At 39.0% G+C, this 17,149-nt stretch overlaps 1 protein-coding gene across 1 annotated transcript in view; it reads left to right on the top strand.

The window, feature by feature from the left end:
• syngap1b (synaptic Ras GTPase activating protein 1b) overlaps window positions 1-17,149 on the top strand; it is a 115,733-nt gene that overhangs the window by 24,011 nt on the left and 74,573 nt on the right. The window contains 2 exon segments of the mRNA XM_079893710.1: window positions 6,338-6,474; window positions 15,246-15,351. Coding sequence (XP_079749836.1) covers window positions 6,338-6,474; window positions 15,246-15,351 — 243 coding nt within the window.

Below are 17,149 nucleotides of genomic sequence, written 5' to 3'. Positions count from 1 at the left end.
TGGGGCATCTGGAGATACTGTGTGAATATTTTTAGCACTGTTTTGAGTGCAGCGATGTGAATAATCAGTGTTTCTCCTGTTGGGCTGCGTAATGACAATGTGAGGCTGACCCATCCGTGGCCTTTTCCTCATGTGCACGGCACACATCATCACCCACAGCCCGCCAAAGAATAGTAGCACCCTCTCAGAAGTGTGCAAGCCAAAGACACTCAGCGTATGTGATGGAGAACATGAAGAGGCGCCTGCAGCGTTTGTGTCTGATGTCAGAGGGTGTTTAGGACTCTAACTGGTGCACTCATTTACTGATCTGTTGCAAATGTGCTGAAACAGATGCATATGAAGAACAGCTTTTGTTAAGAAAATGTTACAGAAACAATTACTGTGCTCTAGAAATAAAGAGGTCATATTATGCCCTTTTACAAAGTCTCTATTTAGTTTTTGGTCTCTACTAGAATAGGTTTTCAACATTATTTTTCACATATTCTCCATTGTTGCAGCTCCTCTCTTCCCAGTCTGTCAGTTCCTGTCTCTATGAAGCCCCTCCTTCTGAAAAGCACAGTGTGCTCTGATTGGTCTGCTGGACCACTGTGTTGTGATTGGTCAACCGCTTCAAGCGTGTTTGGGAAATGTCACGCCCCTTACCATGACCGCGAGTTTCAACACACTACTAACGTAACTCAACTTTGCGTATGGCTTGGACAAGAATTATTTAAATGAGGATTATTGTGATGTTTACGCATAGCCGTGGGAACGTATTATAAGTGGGGGGAGTGGGGGGGGGGGGGGGTGCTGAGAAAAAAGGTGTGTTGATGTGGGGGGGATAAAGTTTTGCCAGGAATTAAGTTTTGAGTGTGCATAGTAGGATTGGCGCGGTAGTCGTGTTACCGGTGTACCAGTTTGTCCATACACCGAGTTTTGCATTTTTATAGAAATAAAATCATTTTAGTTCAGTTGGACAACGGATGCTACAGTTATAATGTGAGGCGCGTCTGCTCCATAGATCAAGTCATGACGCGAGTGAGGCACGATGACTGACAGGACGATGGCGGAGGCAAAAGCGCTTTTGTTAATAAAAGTTGCATTTCTTTGTCTAATTTAAGTGAGTTTGTCATTGTTTTATTGTTGTTGTGTTTTTTTAAAAAAGCAATAAGGAACCACAAAGCATTCACTGTAAAGTAAGGGGATTTTTTTTCTAAGGCCCCATGCCAGGCGATGCTGCAGCACGTTCAGCACCCCTACCTCCTGTGGTACTACATGTACCCGGAAGAAAACTCAAGACTACAATCGAGGCGCTTCAGGGAGTTCAGAAACAGTGACACTGATATAGAGAATACCTCCCTTTGGACTGGAGTGACTTAGTGCTTTGTAACTTTGCGGACCTTTTACATGCTCAAACAGCAACATTACACACTAAAGAAAGTTGAAAATGTAAAAGAGCATAATAGGTCCTCTTTAACTTTCACGAAACAAATCCTCCTTCAGCCAGGCTGTTTATCGAAATTAAGCTGCAAAAACAGGTGGTTCAAAATTATTATGTCATAACCATGAACATTATAGGGTTAGTTCACCCAAAAATTTAAATTTTGTCATTAATTACTCACCTTCATGTCGTTCCAAACCCGTAAGACTTGTTCATCTTCGGAACATAAGTGAAAATATTTTTGATTAAATCGGAGAGCTTTCTGTCCCTCCATTGACTGTCTCTCTCCATCTTTGAAACTTCAAAAAGTTCATAAAGAGATCGTAAAACTAATCCATGTGAATTGAGCGGTTTAGTCCAAAGAAAGAAACCATGACAAGGTTGTTTTTTTTTTTTTTTTTTTTTTTTTTTGATCAATTTAATAAATCCTTGCTGAATAAAAGTATTAAGTCTAGTCTTCTTAAAAAATCTTTTTAACAGTAAGTGTATGTTCCCTTTAGATTTATTGGCTTGAACAAACACTAACATAGTACCTTGTGTTATATTGGCATAAAGTCACTTCATATATTTCTTGCACCTAAATCATTTCATGTTCTTTCCCTATGAAGTCTTTAGTTATTGTCATAAGCAGTTTCTTTCATGGCGTGCCGTTGAACAGAGCAGCGCTGGGCAGCTCACCGGAACTTCTTGTCAGGACAGAGCTGGATGTGACAGGCGATTTCCATGGCAGAACAGATTTCAGCTGGCTTACTGTCAAGCCGGAGAGCCCAGCGCGCAGTAGTGAGTGTGTTGCACAGCCCAGCGGTGGGGCTACGGCTCAGAGCAGCGGCGCAGTACTGTGTTTACTCTGCTTGTTCGAGTCACTTCATGGCCTGCTGTCATGTTAAAGGAATAGTTCACCTTCAAATGAAAAGTCTGTCATTATCTACTAAATCTCATTTGTCGAATCATATCGACTACTTTTGTAGTTCCTTTGGGGTGCTTGTTGCATCAGAATTTATTTGTTTAAGTTCAATGTAAGGTTCTCTTATGCTCACACAATGGCTGCACTTATTTGATCATAAATACAGTAAAATTACAGTATATTATTAGAATTTAAAATAATTTTTCTATTTTTCTATATTTCAAAATGTAATTTATTCCTGTGATGGTAAAGCAGAATTTTCAGCATCACTACTCTAGTCTTCAGTGTCACATGATTCAATGCTGTTCAATTGTCAATGCTGAAAATGCTGCTTAACACTTTTATGGAAATCGCAATACATTTTTTGCGATTCTTTGATGAAAGTATTTGAAGTAATTTTTTTAATAATTTTGACATTTTAAATGTCTTTTGTGCATCCTTGCTGAACAAAAAAAAAATTGCTAAAAAAAAAAGGTGTTTTGAACAGAGGTGTATGTTCCCTTTAGCTTTATTAACTTGGATAAACATATTGTGCCTTGTGTTAAATCAAATCAGTAAAAGGTTCAGTGTTCAATAGACATTCTTTTCCAATTTCTGAAGATGCTTTTCAGAAATTTTTTTTTTTCTGAAGAAGCTCCAACAAATGAAAAACTGAAAAAATAAATGTCCATTTGTCTATGCATCAATTCTAGCAAACATAAGGCTACTTAAGTCCAGAGATCTGGTTTGTGAGTGCATTTCTCTGTTGTTCTCGAGTGCTTGGAGGAAAACTGACAAATGTGTGTGCGAGTCTGGACAGAAGCGTCCTGAGCTGGTCCAGCATCCCTCTGATGCCGCCACCATCTGTCAAGACTGTTTCTGATTGGCTGGAGGTTCCGAGGGTAGGGACTCATGCAACGAGAGGACACCGGGGCAGAATATCGACTCTGAGCTGTTTTTGGAGCGAAAGTGTGGGAGACACGTCTAGCTGTAAGTTTTATAGAAGAACAGAGATGAAGTAAAAAAGTCAAAGGCCAAAGTAATGGCTTTATTGCTCTTGCCTTGGCTGACAGGGCCAGAGCTGAACCTGATGAAACCTTAGAGCTGTACAGGGCTATCAATATCAAAGTCTGCACATGAGTTATACGTTTACAGTCTGAGGAGAAAGACCCCCTGGTGTCTGTAAGGTACATTGCTGTCTCAAAATGTAGAAGCTCATATGTATTGTGGTGTTTATGTTTGAAAGCTGTGTTTGCTATGCTTATGAGGAGCCACGGACCAAAGGTACCACGCATCTTAGGTACATATTGTGTCTGTTGGGTTTTTTCTTGCTGTTTTTGGCTGGGCGTCTATGACAGCCCATTGAACCATATGGTAAAAAGTTGCCAAATTTGGCACACTGATTGGGAAGGGTATGAATTTCATTTTGACCAACTGGTTTAACTCTGATGTTAGTGTTGGCCCACCAACAGTCCATTTACTGACTGATGTAATGCTTACAAAAAGCTAGTAGGCTGATAAGTGGTAAATTATGTGTGTGTGTGTTTTTGCGCAAACAAAGCACTCGCGTTGCTTCATGAAATTGAGGTTTAACTACTTGGGTCACAAAAGGTTGAAAGTGGTAGTTGCGTAGACCGTCAATGGAGGGACAGAAAGCTCTCAGATTTCATTAAAAAGATCTTAATTTTTGTTCCAAAGATGAACGAAAGTCTCACAGGTTTGGAACGACATGAGGGCGAGTAATTAATGACAGAAATTAAATGTTTGGGTGAACTATCCCTTTAATGATTTTAGACACACAGAAATTCGCATTACGAAGACTACACAAATTTACGCTGCTACTTCAGTAGGGGTGGGAATCTTTAGGAACCTCACGATCCGATCCAGTTCCGGTTATGGGAGTCACGATCCGATTCCAGAATGATTCTTGATCTACTTTTTTCCCCGTATTAAATCATTTACCAACTTGAAAATCTTAAAATCTTTTTATTTAATTTAATTACATAAGTATCATCACATAATATTATTTTTTTTTAGTATTTTTTTTAATAATTACACATGAACATTTTTTATTAAATATTAATATCCTTGTAATACGTTTCAACCTTTCTGAACTTTATAAAAAATATTATTTTATAGACTGTTCGAGTATTTGTGTGCGAGGAATTGGAAGCAACGCAATGTCATCGTGCATCTGCGGTTAAAAATTAAGCTCAGAATCTATTCTGAATCGTTGGAGAAAGAATCACGATGCATTGATGTATCGATTTTTTTCTCCCACCACTATTATTCAGGCGTTTCCATAAAACTGTTCATGGAGAGTGTTGCGCCATCTTTTGAAATAATTTTTTGCTGTGCCTGTCAATTATTGTGAAACAATCCAAGATGTATCTGACCTTAAATAGCACATAAAATTGCTGCACTAGTCGTTGTATGATGATCCCTCACTGTCTAAGTGGGTGTTTTTTTAGACATAATAAGCTTCGAAGTGGACTAGACTTTATGCCTCAAGTCAAAGGACTGTCTATACACTAAGGTTACTTTAGCAGTTCTAGCGCCACCTATTGGTTAGAAAATCACTTCTTAAAACTCTGGAAATCTTCAAGTGGTGCTAACCGCAGAGCCAAATTATGTAATGGGTGGAGCTTTAACTAGTCCTGCTCCACCTCTGTGGACCTAATTAGGGTTAAGGCCTGTTCACACCGGGACGAATTTCGCGCGCGATATTCGCCGACGTTTAACGCCTCGTGACTAAACAAAGGGCGCCAATGTGAGTGTGCACACCGACGTGAAAAACGCCACGCGTAAAAGCGTCATTTTTTTAAAAACGCCTCGGGTTCGTTTTTTTGGTTTGACGCACCGCGTCAAAAACTATCCGACCAATGAGATTGGCGCTTTTGCTCACGTGTCTGGAGCTTCTGAAGTTACAGTAAAACACAACTTGGGGGCGCTCAAACACAAAACGGTCTTGCCGAGCACTCATACGTAATGGCGAAGAAGATATACGCCAAGTAGCGTCTACACTGCCGGGAAGAAATAAGACGAGGAAGTTGCAAGGCAATATGAATGTAGAGCTGCTGGTCTCGTTGGTGTCGGAACATAAAGAACTATATGACAAACGCGACAGCGACTATAAAAATCTTGATAAAAGAGAACTGTTATGGAGTGGTATTGCACCTTGTGTACCGGGGTATTTCTGTTTTACATTAAGCACCATCTAATGTCAGGGAATGAATTTGCATGTTCACTCGGCTCATCGTCAGCGAGAATCGCTTGAGTGTGAAGACAAAAAACGTGTTGAAAAACGCTGGCGAATAGCGCGCGCCGATATTCGTCCCGGTGTGTAGGGTGCTTTAGGGTATGGCTAGACCCTAAAACCCCACCCCTAACATTCATAGAGTAGGGGCTGGACGTCAAGCTCCACCCATTGGATCTGCAGTGAGCATCCTCTCGATATTTTCGTGACTAAGATGAATGTTTTTTTTCGGGTTTTGGTGCTTTCTTTAGTTCCGTGCAGCGGTTGTGCTGCGAACTATTGGATTGTTGTGTTTTTCCAGGAATGTGGCTACAAGTCAACCCACCTAAGAAGACTTCTTCAATGCAGTCACGGCCAGTGCTGTGCTGAATTGTTAAGGATTGTAACACCTAATCCTATTAAGCAAATTGAAGTATGATAATTCATCGATATTCATACAATATATATCTTTAGTTCAGCCATATAGCTGATCCACTATTTTACATGGTTTTTCAGTCATTCTACAGTAATGCATAAATTAATTTTACCATGACAATTGAATGCTAACATTATTCAAAGCGACTTGCACTGCATTCAAGGTATAGATTATTTAAATTTAGTGGATGACTTTGCAGATGAATGTTTGGTAACAGCACCACATACTGGTCAAATGTTGTATGTTCCGGTTAAATATAGACTTTGAACTAATTGGAATTAAAGCATAGTTCTGTCTTGCATTTTTATTATCAACATGCAGTCCCTTACCTGTTGTCCTCTCCTCCTCCTCCTCCTCTCCCAGATGCGAGGTATGCTGTCCCCCCCTCCTACCGACAACAGCCCTCCTTCGCTGCTGCTCCCTCCTACGAGCAACCCGACTGGAATCCTCGTCTGTGTGTGATCAGTGGAAATCAGCTCTACATGTTGGACCAGGAGGAGGTACTGGCAGCCCAATCACATGTAATCATGCACTTCCTCAAGCACTTCCTTTCCAGCCTGTTCCTTTACTGAGTTTGTGTGCCGGGTGGTAATTTAACCGCCAGTTCACATGAGGATCTTTATTTGAGACTTGCAACGGATCAAAACACACACTTTCTGTTTCTATATTCTTTAGTTGACTTGCATGTACAGTCTGGGAGTGATGTAAGTGCACTTGTGTAACTCGCATAAGTATTAAGTGTGGTGAGTCATTATTATCAGTTTGTAAATTATCAGTAGTCTGATTAAATCAATATTTGAAGAAGAGAATACCAGTTTTTATTCTAAATATTTTTCAATGGCAAGTTACAAAAGTAAGGAGCAGTTATTATGTATGTTATATATATATATACATACACACTCACACACACACACACACACACATGCACAATATATAATATATTTTTTTATTTATGTATCAGGTTATAAGTACAATATACAGTATTATGTCATAATATAATAGTGTATGTAAAAATAGATATATATTATATAATATTTATATTGTTGTTATAAACCCGATAAATATATATTATATTATATGAATTAATTATTATTGTTGTAATATATCCGATTAATAATCTATTGTAATACAGTATAAATACAGTATACGGTATCATGTCATATTACTGTATAATAGTGTATGTAAATATAATGTTGTAATATACCTGATAAATAATATATTATATTATTAGAATAGCATTATTCTATAATATTATAATATATATAATATATATATTTTAGTTATTAATTAAAAGTCTATATAAATATTAAAAAATATATATTTACATTTTTTTTAGCAAATGAAATGTACACGAAATTGCTGCAGTTAACCAAACAGTGATTACTCGCAATTTGGAAAAGAGAAATAGTTTCTTATTCAAATGATCACTCATGGAGGGGTTCAGATGCAATTTGCTTGTTTTAGTAAATAAAAACAAAACAAATATATATATTAGGTTGGGACGTGAACACAAGTTCCTTTGCATGTTAAATGAACCCCACAAATTCCAACCCCATTCTTTTTTATTGCATTCTTAAGGTCCTTGAACACTGAGTCTGACAGTGTGTCTGAGTGTGCGTTTTTTCGGATTTGTCATTTGGTGGCTCTGAATTGTCAAAACACCTCTCAAAATGCTTGCTACGGATGCGAAAACCGCAGAAAATCGAACCCGATCCGATTTTTTGTACTTTTTTGACGAAAGTTTTGGTGGCAGTGTGTAAACGTGATTGACAAAACATGAGTCGGATTTATTTTTTAACTTGCGAAAATTTCAGACGCGAATTTCAGACTTTCGGACCTTTAGAGTCTAGTCTGAGCGTACCTTGAGGAAGTCAGCCGGTGCAGTGCCTGTGGATCTAATGGACACGCTGGCTGAACTGTAAAGCAGGCAGCGATGTGGATCAGGTCTCTAGTGGAGGAGAGCGCTGAGAGGCTCATTAATCAGAGGCACCGTCCTGACTAATTGCACCCGTTTTGTTGCATGTCCCGATAAGGCCACACTTTGAATAGATGTGAATCAGTCGTGACAGGCTAATGGCTGTCACCTCTGTGAAGATGAGCACCATGAAATATTCATGGTTGTCACTCATCTGCTGCAGGGGACAGTTGCAGCCCTGTTTGTGTGTGTGAAGGGTCTTCATTCAGGTCCTGTAGTGAATGACAATCATCTCCTCCATGAAGACATTTGCACTCTGGGAGTCTGCAGGAAGACATGCTTTCTCTGATTGTTTCAGGAGGTGTTGATGAGTGAGGCGAGTAAAGTACTTTCCAATCAGTTTATGATGTTACTACTTTTAATTGTTCTAATTTGCTTTGAATTTTAGTACTTAAATGTCAAACTTCAAATTGATTTCAGTTGGTTCCAAAGGCAACAATTCTAATTTTCATTAAAAAAAAAGTAAGTGTAATTTTATTTCAGCATTATTTCAATTAATAAAAAAATATTTTTAATAGTTTCAGTTTTTATTTTCTCCTCAAGTTCACTCAGGTGTCTTATCAGAGTAACTATTTACTAATAATACATATATGTATATGTATATGTATATGTATAATATATATATGTGTGTGTGTGTGTGTGTGTGTATAGGACTTTCTTTAAAAAAAAAAAGAAGAAAAAAATATATATAATGTTTAATATACATATATTTACTATTAGTGTTACTATTATTTATTATCTACATTATTTATTACATTATATATTTATAATAATTATATTAATATTATATATTATATTATAGAATAAAAAAAAAACACCTAAAACCTACTTCTGGTAATTTTGTTTTTAAAATTGTGCTTATATGTCTAAAAATAAATACCACTTGATATGTATTTCATGCAATGACATTGATACATTATATCAATAACCGTCTAAATACATTTAAATACTTTTAATTGTCTGATTTACAGCTAATTTGAGTCATCACGTAAAATCATGTTGAAAGAGAATCAGATTCAGAGTAGGTTACAGTTACGTGGATGATAGAAATGTAGTGACTTGTTGCTATGCTCAGAAACAGCCTTTAGAGGGAGTGAGAGAGTGAGGAGTGATTTGCCGCCATGTCATTAGATCCTAATTGATGTTTGGTGACAGTGGCCCACGTCCGACTCCACACACTCTCTGTGCACCAGCCCTCAGATGAATGGTCCTCGTACAGATCTGTGCAACCGTGACACTGCGTTACGCAAGTAGACCCAGAGCAAGGCTTCTCTCGCTGTGAGTGGGCGGCAGCCATTCTTGTAGTTGCCCCAGGAATCAGGCTATGGAATCATGCGCTAACCAAATCGCTCTCTGTGGCTGCTCGCATTGTGTTTCATTGTGGTATTCCAAGATGTCACAGTAAATATATTAATTAGTATATGGACACAGTCAACAGAGAGGCTTTGATCGCAGCTGACGCTGTGACAGAACATGACAAGTCTTTGAGAAGAGCCGTTAGCATTGTGGGAGTCTGTTTGAACTGGAGGAAAAGATTATGTAATGGATTCCTGGGATGTGTCACGTGAAAATATGAGGAGAGCTCATGAAATGGCTCTTTCCCATAGAGAGCAACAGTAGCTGTCTAGTTTTGCAACGTCCTTTCTGGCAGTATTTCTCCCATTCATTTCCCCCAAAGGGATTTTAATAAAGTCTTTGTTAATTCATGCCATTAACCAAACCAACCAGTTACAGGGTGTATATCACAGCAAAATAAAAATAATAGTCAAAATAAAACACTTACTAATACAAATATTTGATTTATGTCGTGCGATGTCTTCATTTTCCAAGTGGCCGGTTTGTTTGTGCAATTGCATAAAACCAGAAGACTTTCCAAATACTCATATAAGTAATAGGCTTTTTTTGAAAAGAATAATTAGGGAAGATTAATAAATTATGAATATTTTTTTTCTGATAATGAAGTAATCATGTAATCAGTAAAAAGTAACTAGTCTGATTATAAATTCAGATTTGAAAATGTAATATAATCTAATTACAAGTATTTAATTTTTGGAATCTGATTACGTAATCCAGGTTACAAATAATCAGTTACTGATTATTTATAATATACTGTATATATATATGTGTGTGTGTGTGTGTGTGTGTGTGTGTGTGTGTGTGTGTGTGTGTGTGTGTTGCAGAAAGACTTATTAAAAATAATTTGAAATCATGCAGACTGACGGCTTCAATAGAAGCATATCATCAATTAACACGCTCATTGCTCACAGTAAGTCTGTCTTTAAATGTTTAGAAGTTATTGTTAAAAATCTATTCCCCTAATGAGTAAATGAATGGGATTCCTTATCTAAAATAGCCAATAGGTTTTAGTTGCTATTGCTAGTCAGAGGCAGGAAAAGAAAAGATTGTATATTATAATGTTTTCAAATTTATTTAGTCAACTTTTAGGAGAGTTCTGGCTTATAAATGTTAGTCTCAACGCGAATGCTAATTTTAACCTCTTTTAACTGTTGAATAGAAGTTACTTGAATGCACTAACATAGGTCTAAAGATGTCTGTTTTGTTATTTCATTTATCACTATTAAAACATTTAAAAAGCAATGTAGAGCTGCAACAAGGCTGCCATTTTGTTGTAGGTGGAGAATTAATTTCCATATATTTGTGGTGAGAAAACTGTGCATCCATCTATCTATATCTTTCAACTGCCACATCTGACTGATTGCAACTGTATTTTCAATCCATAATTCAATGATTGCACAGTAGAAATGAAACAGGAGATAATATATCTCTAGTACAACGTTCTCAGGATCAGGATACAAACAAGTGAAAATCATCCTGTGTCATTTATTACCAGAGCAGCTGGAACCTGACAGTGATGTGATGTTGATAGAAGCAGACAGATCTCATCCTTCTTCTCTTTACCTTCGCTGTTCTGCTGTGATACCGCGGTGTTCACGGGGCAGATCCGGGATGGAGCGGGATGTCAGCGAAGTCAGTCGAGGTTCGGGGTCAGTCGGGCTGCCGGCAGGGTGCTGTCAGGTTGGGCTGTGATCTATTAGCGCACCATTAGGACAGAACGGACTGCACACCTGCTGCTCTCCTCCCTGTTTCCTCCCTCACCTGCCCCATCACACAGCTGGGCTGGTTTAGACTGCGCTGACATATGGCATACTCCCCTATAGAGCAGCATGGATGCGTTTGCCAAGCCTGAGCTCAGTCCAGATTTAGGTGGGATACACACAGAAAGGGTTCTTGGGTTCAAAACAGCTAGATGTTCAAACAACAGGACACAGATGCCTCAAAGGTGAACTACTGTATTCTAAAGGTGAAATTAGTGTCACCAACACATAATCAATTTTTTTCCTTCTAACACACTCCTGATCTGCTATATACATATATAATACAATGAAGTCTGGATCAAGCTGGAGAAATGGCTACCAAATTTGAATACAAAATACTGTTGCCACTGAAAAGAAAATTACTTTTCTCTAATTTCATAAAATATAGGGCAGCCTTTATCCAAAGGAAATTATTTTTAATGATAACTTATAAACCATTAAAGACAGCACTACTCTGAGGTTGTTAAGCCATCATGCTGCATTATTTAACCTTATTATTATTATTTTTTTAAATAAGCAAATTTAGCAGTGGAATTTCTAATAAAAAATTACATTATTCTGCCCATTATATAAATTATATACCATGATTCTGCAGCAAAATCTCCACCAATCAGAGAATCAAAACAAGGAACTGGCACTAAGGCCCTGTTTACACCTGGTATTAAGAAGTATTTTCATCAATCCGATCACAAGTGAATGACGCTAAATACAGGTCTAAACGTGTCTAGGGGCCGTTGACACAACATCGTTTTCAACTAAAAACGGAAAAACACATTTTTTGAAACCGATACCGCTATCACACACAGAAAGGATTCTTGGGTTCAAAACAGCTAGATGTTAAACAACAGGACACAGATGCCTCAAAGCTATCACTCACTATCCAGCTAGATTCATCATCAATCACCCCATCAAGGTCGGTCAGAAATCTTGGAGTAATATTGGATGACCAGCTGACCTTCACAGACCACATTTCAAAGACAGCTCGATCATGCAGGTTTGCACTGCACAACATCAGGAAGATCAGGCCTTTCCTAACACAACTTCTCGTCCAGGCCCTGGTCATATCTAGGCTTGATTACTGCAATGCTCTTCTGGCTGGACTTCCATCATGTGCAACTAAACCTCTACAAATGATTCAGAATGCTGCAGCTCGTCTTGTCTTCAACGAGCCAAAAAGGGCCCACGTCACTCCTCTGTTCATCTCTGCACTGGCTACCACTCGCTGCTCACATCAAGTTCAAGGCATTGACGCTTGCTTACAGATCTATCACAGGGTCAGCTCCCTCCTAATTTTACTCGCTCCTACGAATCTACATCCTTACCAGAAGCCTACGATCGGTCAACGAGCGACGGCTCGTGGTTCCATCACAGAGAGCCACAAAATCACTTTCCAGAACATTCTCATTCACGGTTCCATGCTGGTGGAATGCTCTCCCCACCCTCATCCGGAAATGCAGAATCCCTGACAACATTCAAAAGACAACTGAAAACTCATCTCTTCCGTGAGCACTTAACCTCTTAAAAAAAATTTTAAATTCCTTTTCCATTAATCCTCCCTTATCGGGCTTATGCTACTCTGAACAATGCCTCAACTTTGTATTTTGAGCACTTCTTGCGCTGTTTTTGCCTCTTCACGATGACTCGCTTAATTTAGTCCTAAACTGTAAGTCGCTTTGGACAAAAGCGTCTGCTAAATGACTGAACGTACCGTTATCATCTCCGTGTAAACTATAAAAACACAAATTTATGCAAATGGTGTCATGCGCATGCTTATTTTGTTTTCAGTCTATAGATCTTATGCGCCAGAGAAACAAGCCCGAAGCCATCTTTGAACTTCTTTGAACATCTTTGAACTTCTGTTTTTTTTAGCTCTGTATATTTCTATGGCATCGCTGTTGAAGGAGAAGTGAATCTACTTATTGTAGGGTTAATGAAAGTTATCATGAGCATTGTAATGTTTGAAGTGGATGCCATAACAAACGTCAGTAGACCGGGAAGATTTTAAAACGCGCTGTTCATTGACGGCGTTTTTTAGTCGTTTCCGCGGATCTGTGTGAACGGGGATAGTTTTGACAATGTATTCATCTGTCCGCAAAATATGCAAAGGAAAAACTTTTCAATTTTTATTACATCGTCGTCATATAAATGTACCCTAAAACGTTTTGAGCTTGTCCACTTTCGACCACTTCCAGAGGTAGTCAAAAATACATTCGACCGGATTGTAGATGCTCATGTGGTCGAATGCATTCGAACAGCCTCAAAAGACGCCTTCTCTCCGGCTACTGACTTAACATTACGGGAAGCGCAAAAATCCAGAAGGGATTTAAACCTTGTCGGCTGAAGACCTCACCTATGTTTGGTTTGAAAATGAAAAACGGACCAAGCACAATGTTCTCTCACCATTCCTGATTTCTAACACACACTCACAGCATTTGCCGTGATCTTGCGGCAATAAGAGTTGGCTGATGTGCTCCGTATGTTTTTTCCGTCATCTCCTTTCGCATTTATATATAAAATGTGAGTTTATTTCGTCCATTAGATCAAAAGAGAGTTTGTATCGTTGTGATTCACCATGTACATAGCTGGTTGGTTTGGTTAATGTCTTGTAACTCTTTAATGAAGACTTCTTGAACCAAGGCCGTTGGAAAAGTGGGCGGGCACTGTTGCGCTCTATATCCAGTGATTGCTCGTCTGTTGGGCAGCTGATTGTCGATCAGTAGTGGGTCCATCTCCACCTGGTCTCTGACTCTGTGTTTTGTTCACAGTTACTCTCTGTGTTGTGTGCCAGATAACATTGAACCAGGTAATTGCTGCCAAGCCAACGACTGTGTTGCCCAGCTGAAATCACAAGTAGAGTCCCACAAGTCCTGATACACATTGTAGATGTGAATCTATTGGTTTCAGTTTCTTGAAATTAGCATGATTGTGACAGACCAAGCCTAAATTAAATCTGTTCATAAAGCGATTGTGTCTCTTCAGAAATGTTGGACTAAACCCCTCAATTCATATGGATTAGTTTTACGATCTTTTAATGAACTTTTTGAAGTGTCAAAGTGTCAGTTGCGTAGCTGTCAATGGAGGGACAGAAAGCTCTCAGATTTCATTAATGTAAGTAATGACAGAATCTTCATTTTTTGGGTGAACTGTCCCTTTAATGGCGTGCACTGAGTTTATCCTTAAAAATAAATCTGCACTGCCTGCATAGTAGATAATTGTTCACATAAAAGGGCATGTACGTTAATAAACAACGATCTTGCATGCTTTCTAGTAAGTCATGAAGGATTTAGTGCATGCTGTGCATCTTTTATGAGGCAATACTTCATGCAATTATGTTGCAACTGGCTATAGAGCCATTTTAAAAGACATACAAGTAAAACATAATATTTAGTTTGCTTTGCCCTAACAGAAAACACCCTCATGGTTATAACATAATGTAGACATCCTTCATTTTTTAAACTATAAAGACAAACCGCACGAATGCACCGTCAGGCAGAGTGCGCACCATTATCTTACTGTCAGTCAGCTGTGTCGATCCCTTCAGACCTCCTAAATCTGCATTTTTCTCCGTGTGTGAAAAGCTGAGCTGTGCATAAAAATGGAAAGAGTTTCCCATAATGCAGCTGGGTCCGAGTGACAAGGCCACCCCTGAAACATTTTAGCTGCTTCCCATAGGGCTCAGTGTCTGATCCTCTCTTGCCCCACTCATTTATCACACCAGACTGTAGGTAATCGCCTCCTTCACAGCCTTGCTCTCGATATCCCGATCGTATCTCCCTCCGGATAGTGCCGGCGAACACAGGAGAGACGCTCACGCCGCTAAACAACCCCTGTGCAATTTGAAGGCAAACTTGCACTGAGATGTTATCCTCCGTGTGCTTGCGGACCCCGAGCTCACGAAGATGAGTGAGCTCTCCCTATTAAGAAGAACTCCCGTGAGATGCAGCCGCATACCGAGGCTTAAATAAACACATTTAACACACAAGTTTGCAATTATTTTCCCCACTCACCCCAAACACACACCATTGCTTTATTATTTCAAGGAATCTAGTCTCAACGGGACTTGTTGTTTTAATAGCGGAGGTTTCCGACTGGTTTAGCGCAGAGCCCTGCACGTTTGACTCAGCTTGCCGTATTGACCTCACACTCTTTGCACTGACCTTTTATCTCTGCTCTCCCGCAGGTTCACCCTTTGTTGATGCGCGAGCGGCGCTCCGAGTCGCACAGGAACAAGCTGCTGCGACGGACGGTCAGCGTGCCTGTGGAGGGGAGGCACCATCCTGAAATGGGTGAGTCGCACACGTGCCGTCCTGCTTCCACTCGATCTGATGCCTTGACAGTGACACCTTTAACAAAGCGCCTGCACTATTAAAAATGAAGGTTCTTTAGTGGTTCCATGAAGGACCTTTAAAATCCATGGAACCTTTCCATTGCACAAAAGGTTTTTATAGTTGAAAAAAGTTCTTTAGATTATTAAGGCAAGACATCAGGTGAATAGGGTAAAACATTTAACTAATAGATATCACCATTATTCCCCAGTTGATTGATTACATTAAGAATTACAAACATTTTTTTTGCATAACATTTTTTCTGAAATTGTTTCAATATGCAAATGAGGCATTATCTAATTAAAGGTAGGGTAGGCAATTTGTTTTTATACTGGTTGATATACTGTTTTACTGGTTAAAACTCTCTTCACATTCTGATAGCAATCAATAATAGAAGTGGTCTAAATAATAAAACATGTACATATATCTTCTGTGGAAGTCTCAGGACCAAAAAACGTTCATCCAATCATTGCATTCGGTCCGACAACATATGTATTTCCATACCTCCGCCAACTGCTCGCACAGAAATCACACGTCATTACCACAAACGAACAGCAGCCGCCTTTTACAGTTCCTCCTTAACCAAAACAACAAGCTTATGCTGCGTTCACCCCATGTCGTAAATGTGATTACAAGATGGGAACCCGTGAGGTTCTACCCGGAGCTGATTTATGCATTCCTATGTCAACACTATCAACACCGAAATTAATCTGCAGCAGTCAAGTGGTTCAAGCAAGAGCTCTGTAAATTGTTTACTTTGATATAATTGTAATGTTCTGTGGTTTAAAACATAAGGTAATTTAACGCAATCTCTCGTGATGCTTTGCAGAATCTGCTGTGTGTGTGTTTTGAAGGAGGCATGGCTTTGGAGATGCTCTGAAGGGAGGGTGGGATCTCATGCTTTCAAAGCTAACTTGCTATTGCTAGCCTTGCCTACCTTTAAAGTGTAACTTTATTTATGATTTTCAGCCCGCTTTGTATTTTTACAATATCGGAAGTATATATAAATGAACAAAGTTTACTCATTCTGTTACCTGGACCGAGAAATTCACATTTATTTGTCAGCAAATGTCCACCGGATTACACGTTTGACTGTTGACAACTCTGGGGTCTTTGTGAAAACTATTGATTATACTTCCGCATTTTTATATCTTCTGCCCACGGACAGTCGGATCGACCGAGGGTTATTAACAGAAAAGTTAGTGAGGGTAGGTTTATCACTGAAAATTGTACCGTACTTTGTCTGCTCTTTAAATAACATTATGGTAAAAATGGAACACTATGGTAACAGCTTTCTTACCTTTCTTACTTTGTACGAGACAGCATTTTTCTTTGAGTGGAACTGACAGAACGGCAGTTTCTTTCAGTTTTCTTCCACCGTTTGACCTAAAACACTGTTCATGTTTATCCAGTTTGTAATGTTTACTAAAAAAACCAGAGGTTTTTCAGATTTTCTGTCGTGGCATTCTCTCAGTATTTACGATTCTTTGCAGCCTTTAGCCACTGTCTACAACGCACTGGATCCTTCCCTGGAATCCGAAAGCAACTCACTCCCGCTAAACATTTACTCTTTGAATTCTTGCACCTGGGAACAATACAAGTCGACACCATTATGACTAAAATTTTGCTAAGAAGCAAAACTTCAGCAGCCAAGTTTTATTGAGAGCCCATTTTGCCAGTGGTGAAGTACCCCTTTTAATATGCACTAAATTTGCATACATTTCGAGAACAGAAATCTAAACATTGGATAAAGCCAGTT

Source organism: Squalius cephalus, assembly GCF_949319135.1.
Source record: "Squalius cephalus genome assembly, chromosome: 15".
Classification (NCBI taxonomy): domain Eukaryota; kingdom Metazoa; phylum Chordata; class Actinopteri; order Cypriniformes; family Leuciscidae; genus Squalius; species Squalius cephalus.
This window is presented reverse-complemented; position numbering and strand designations above follow the sequence as displayed.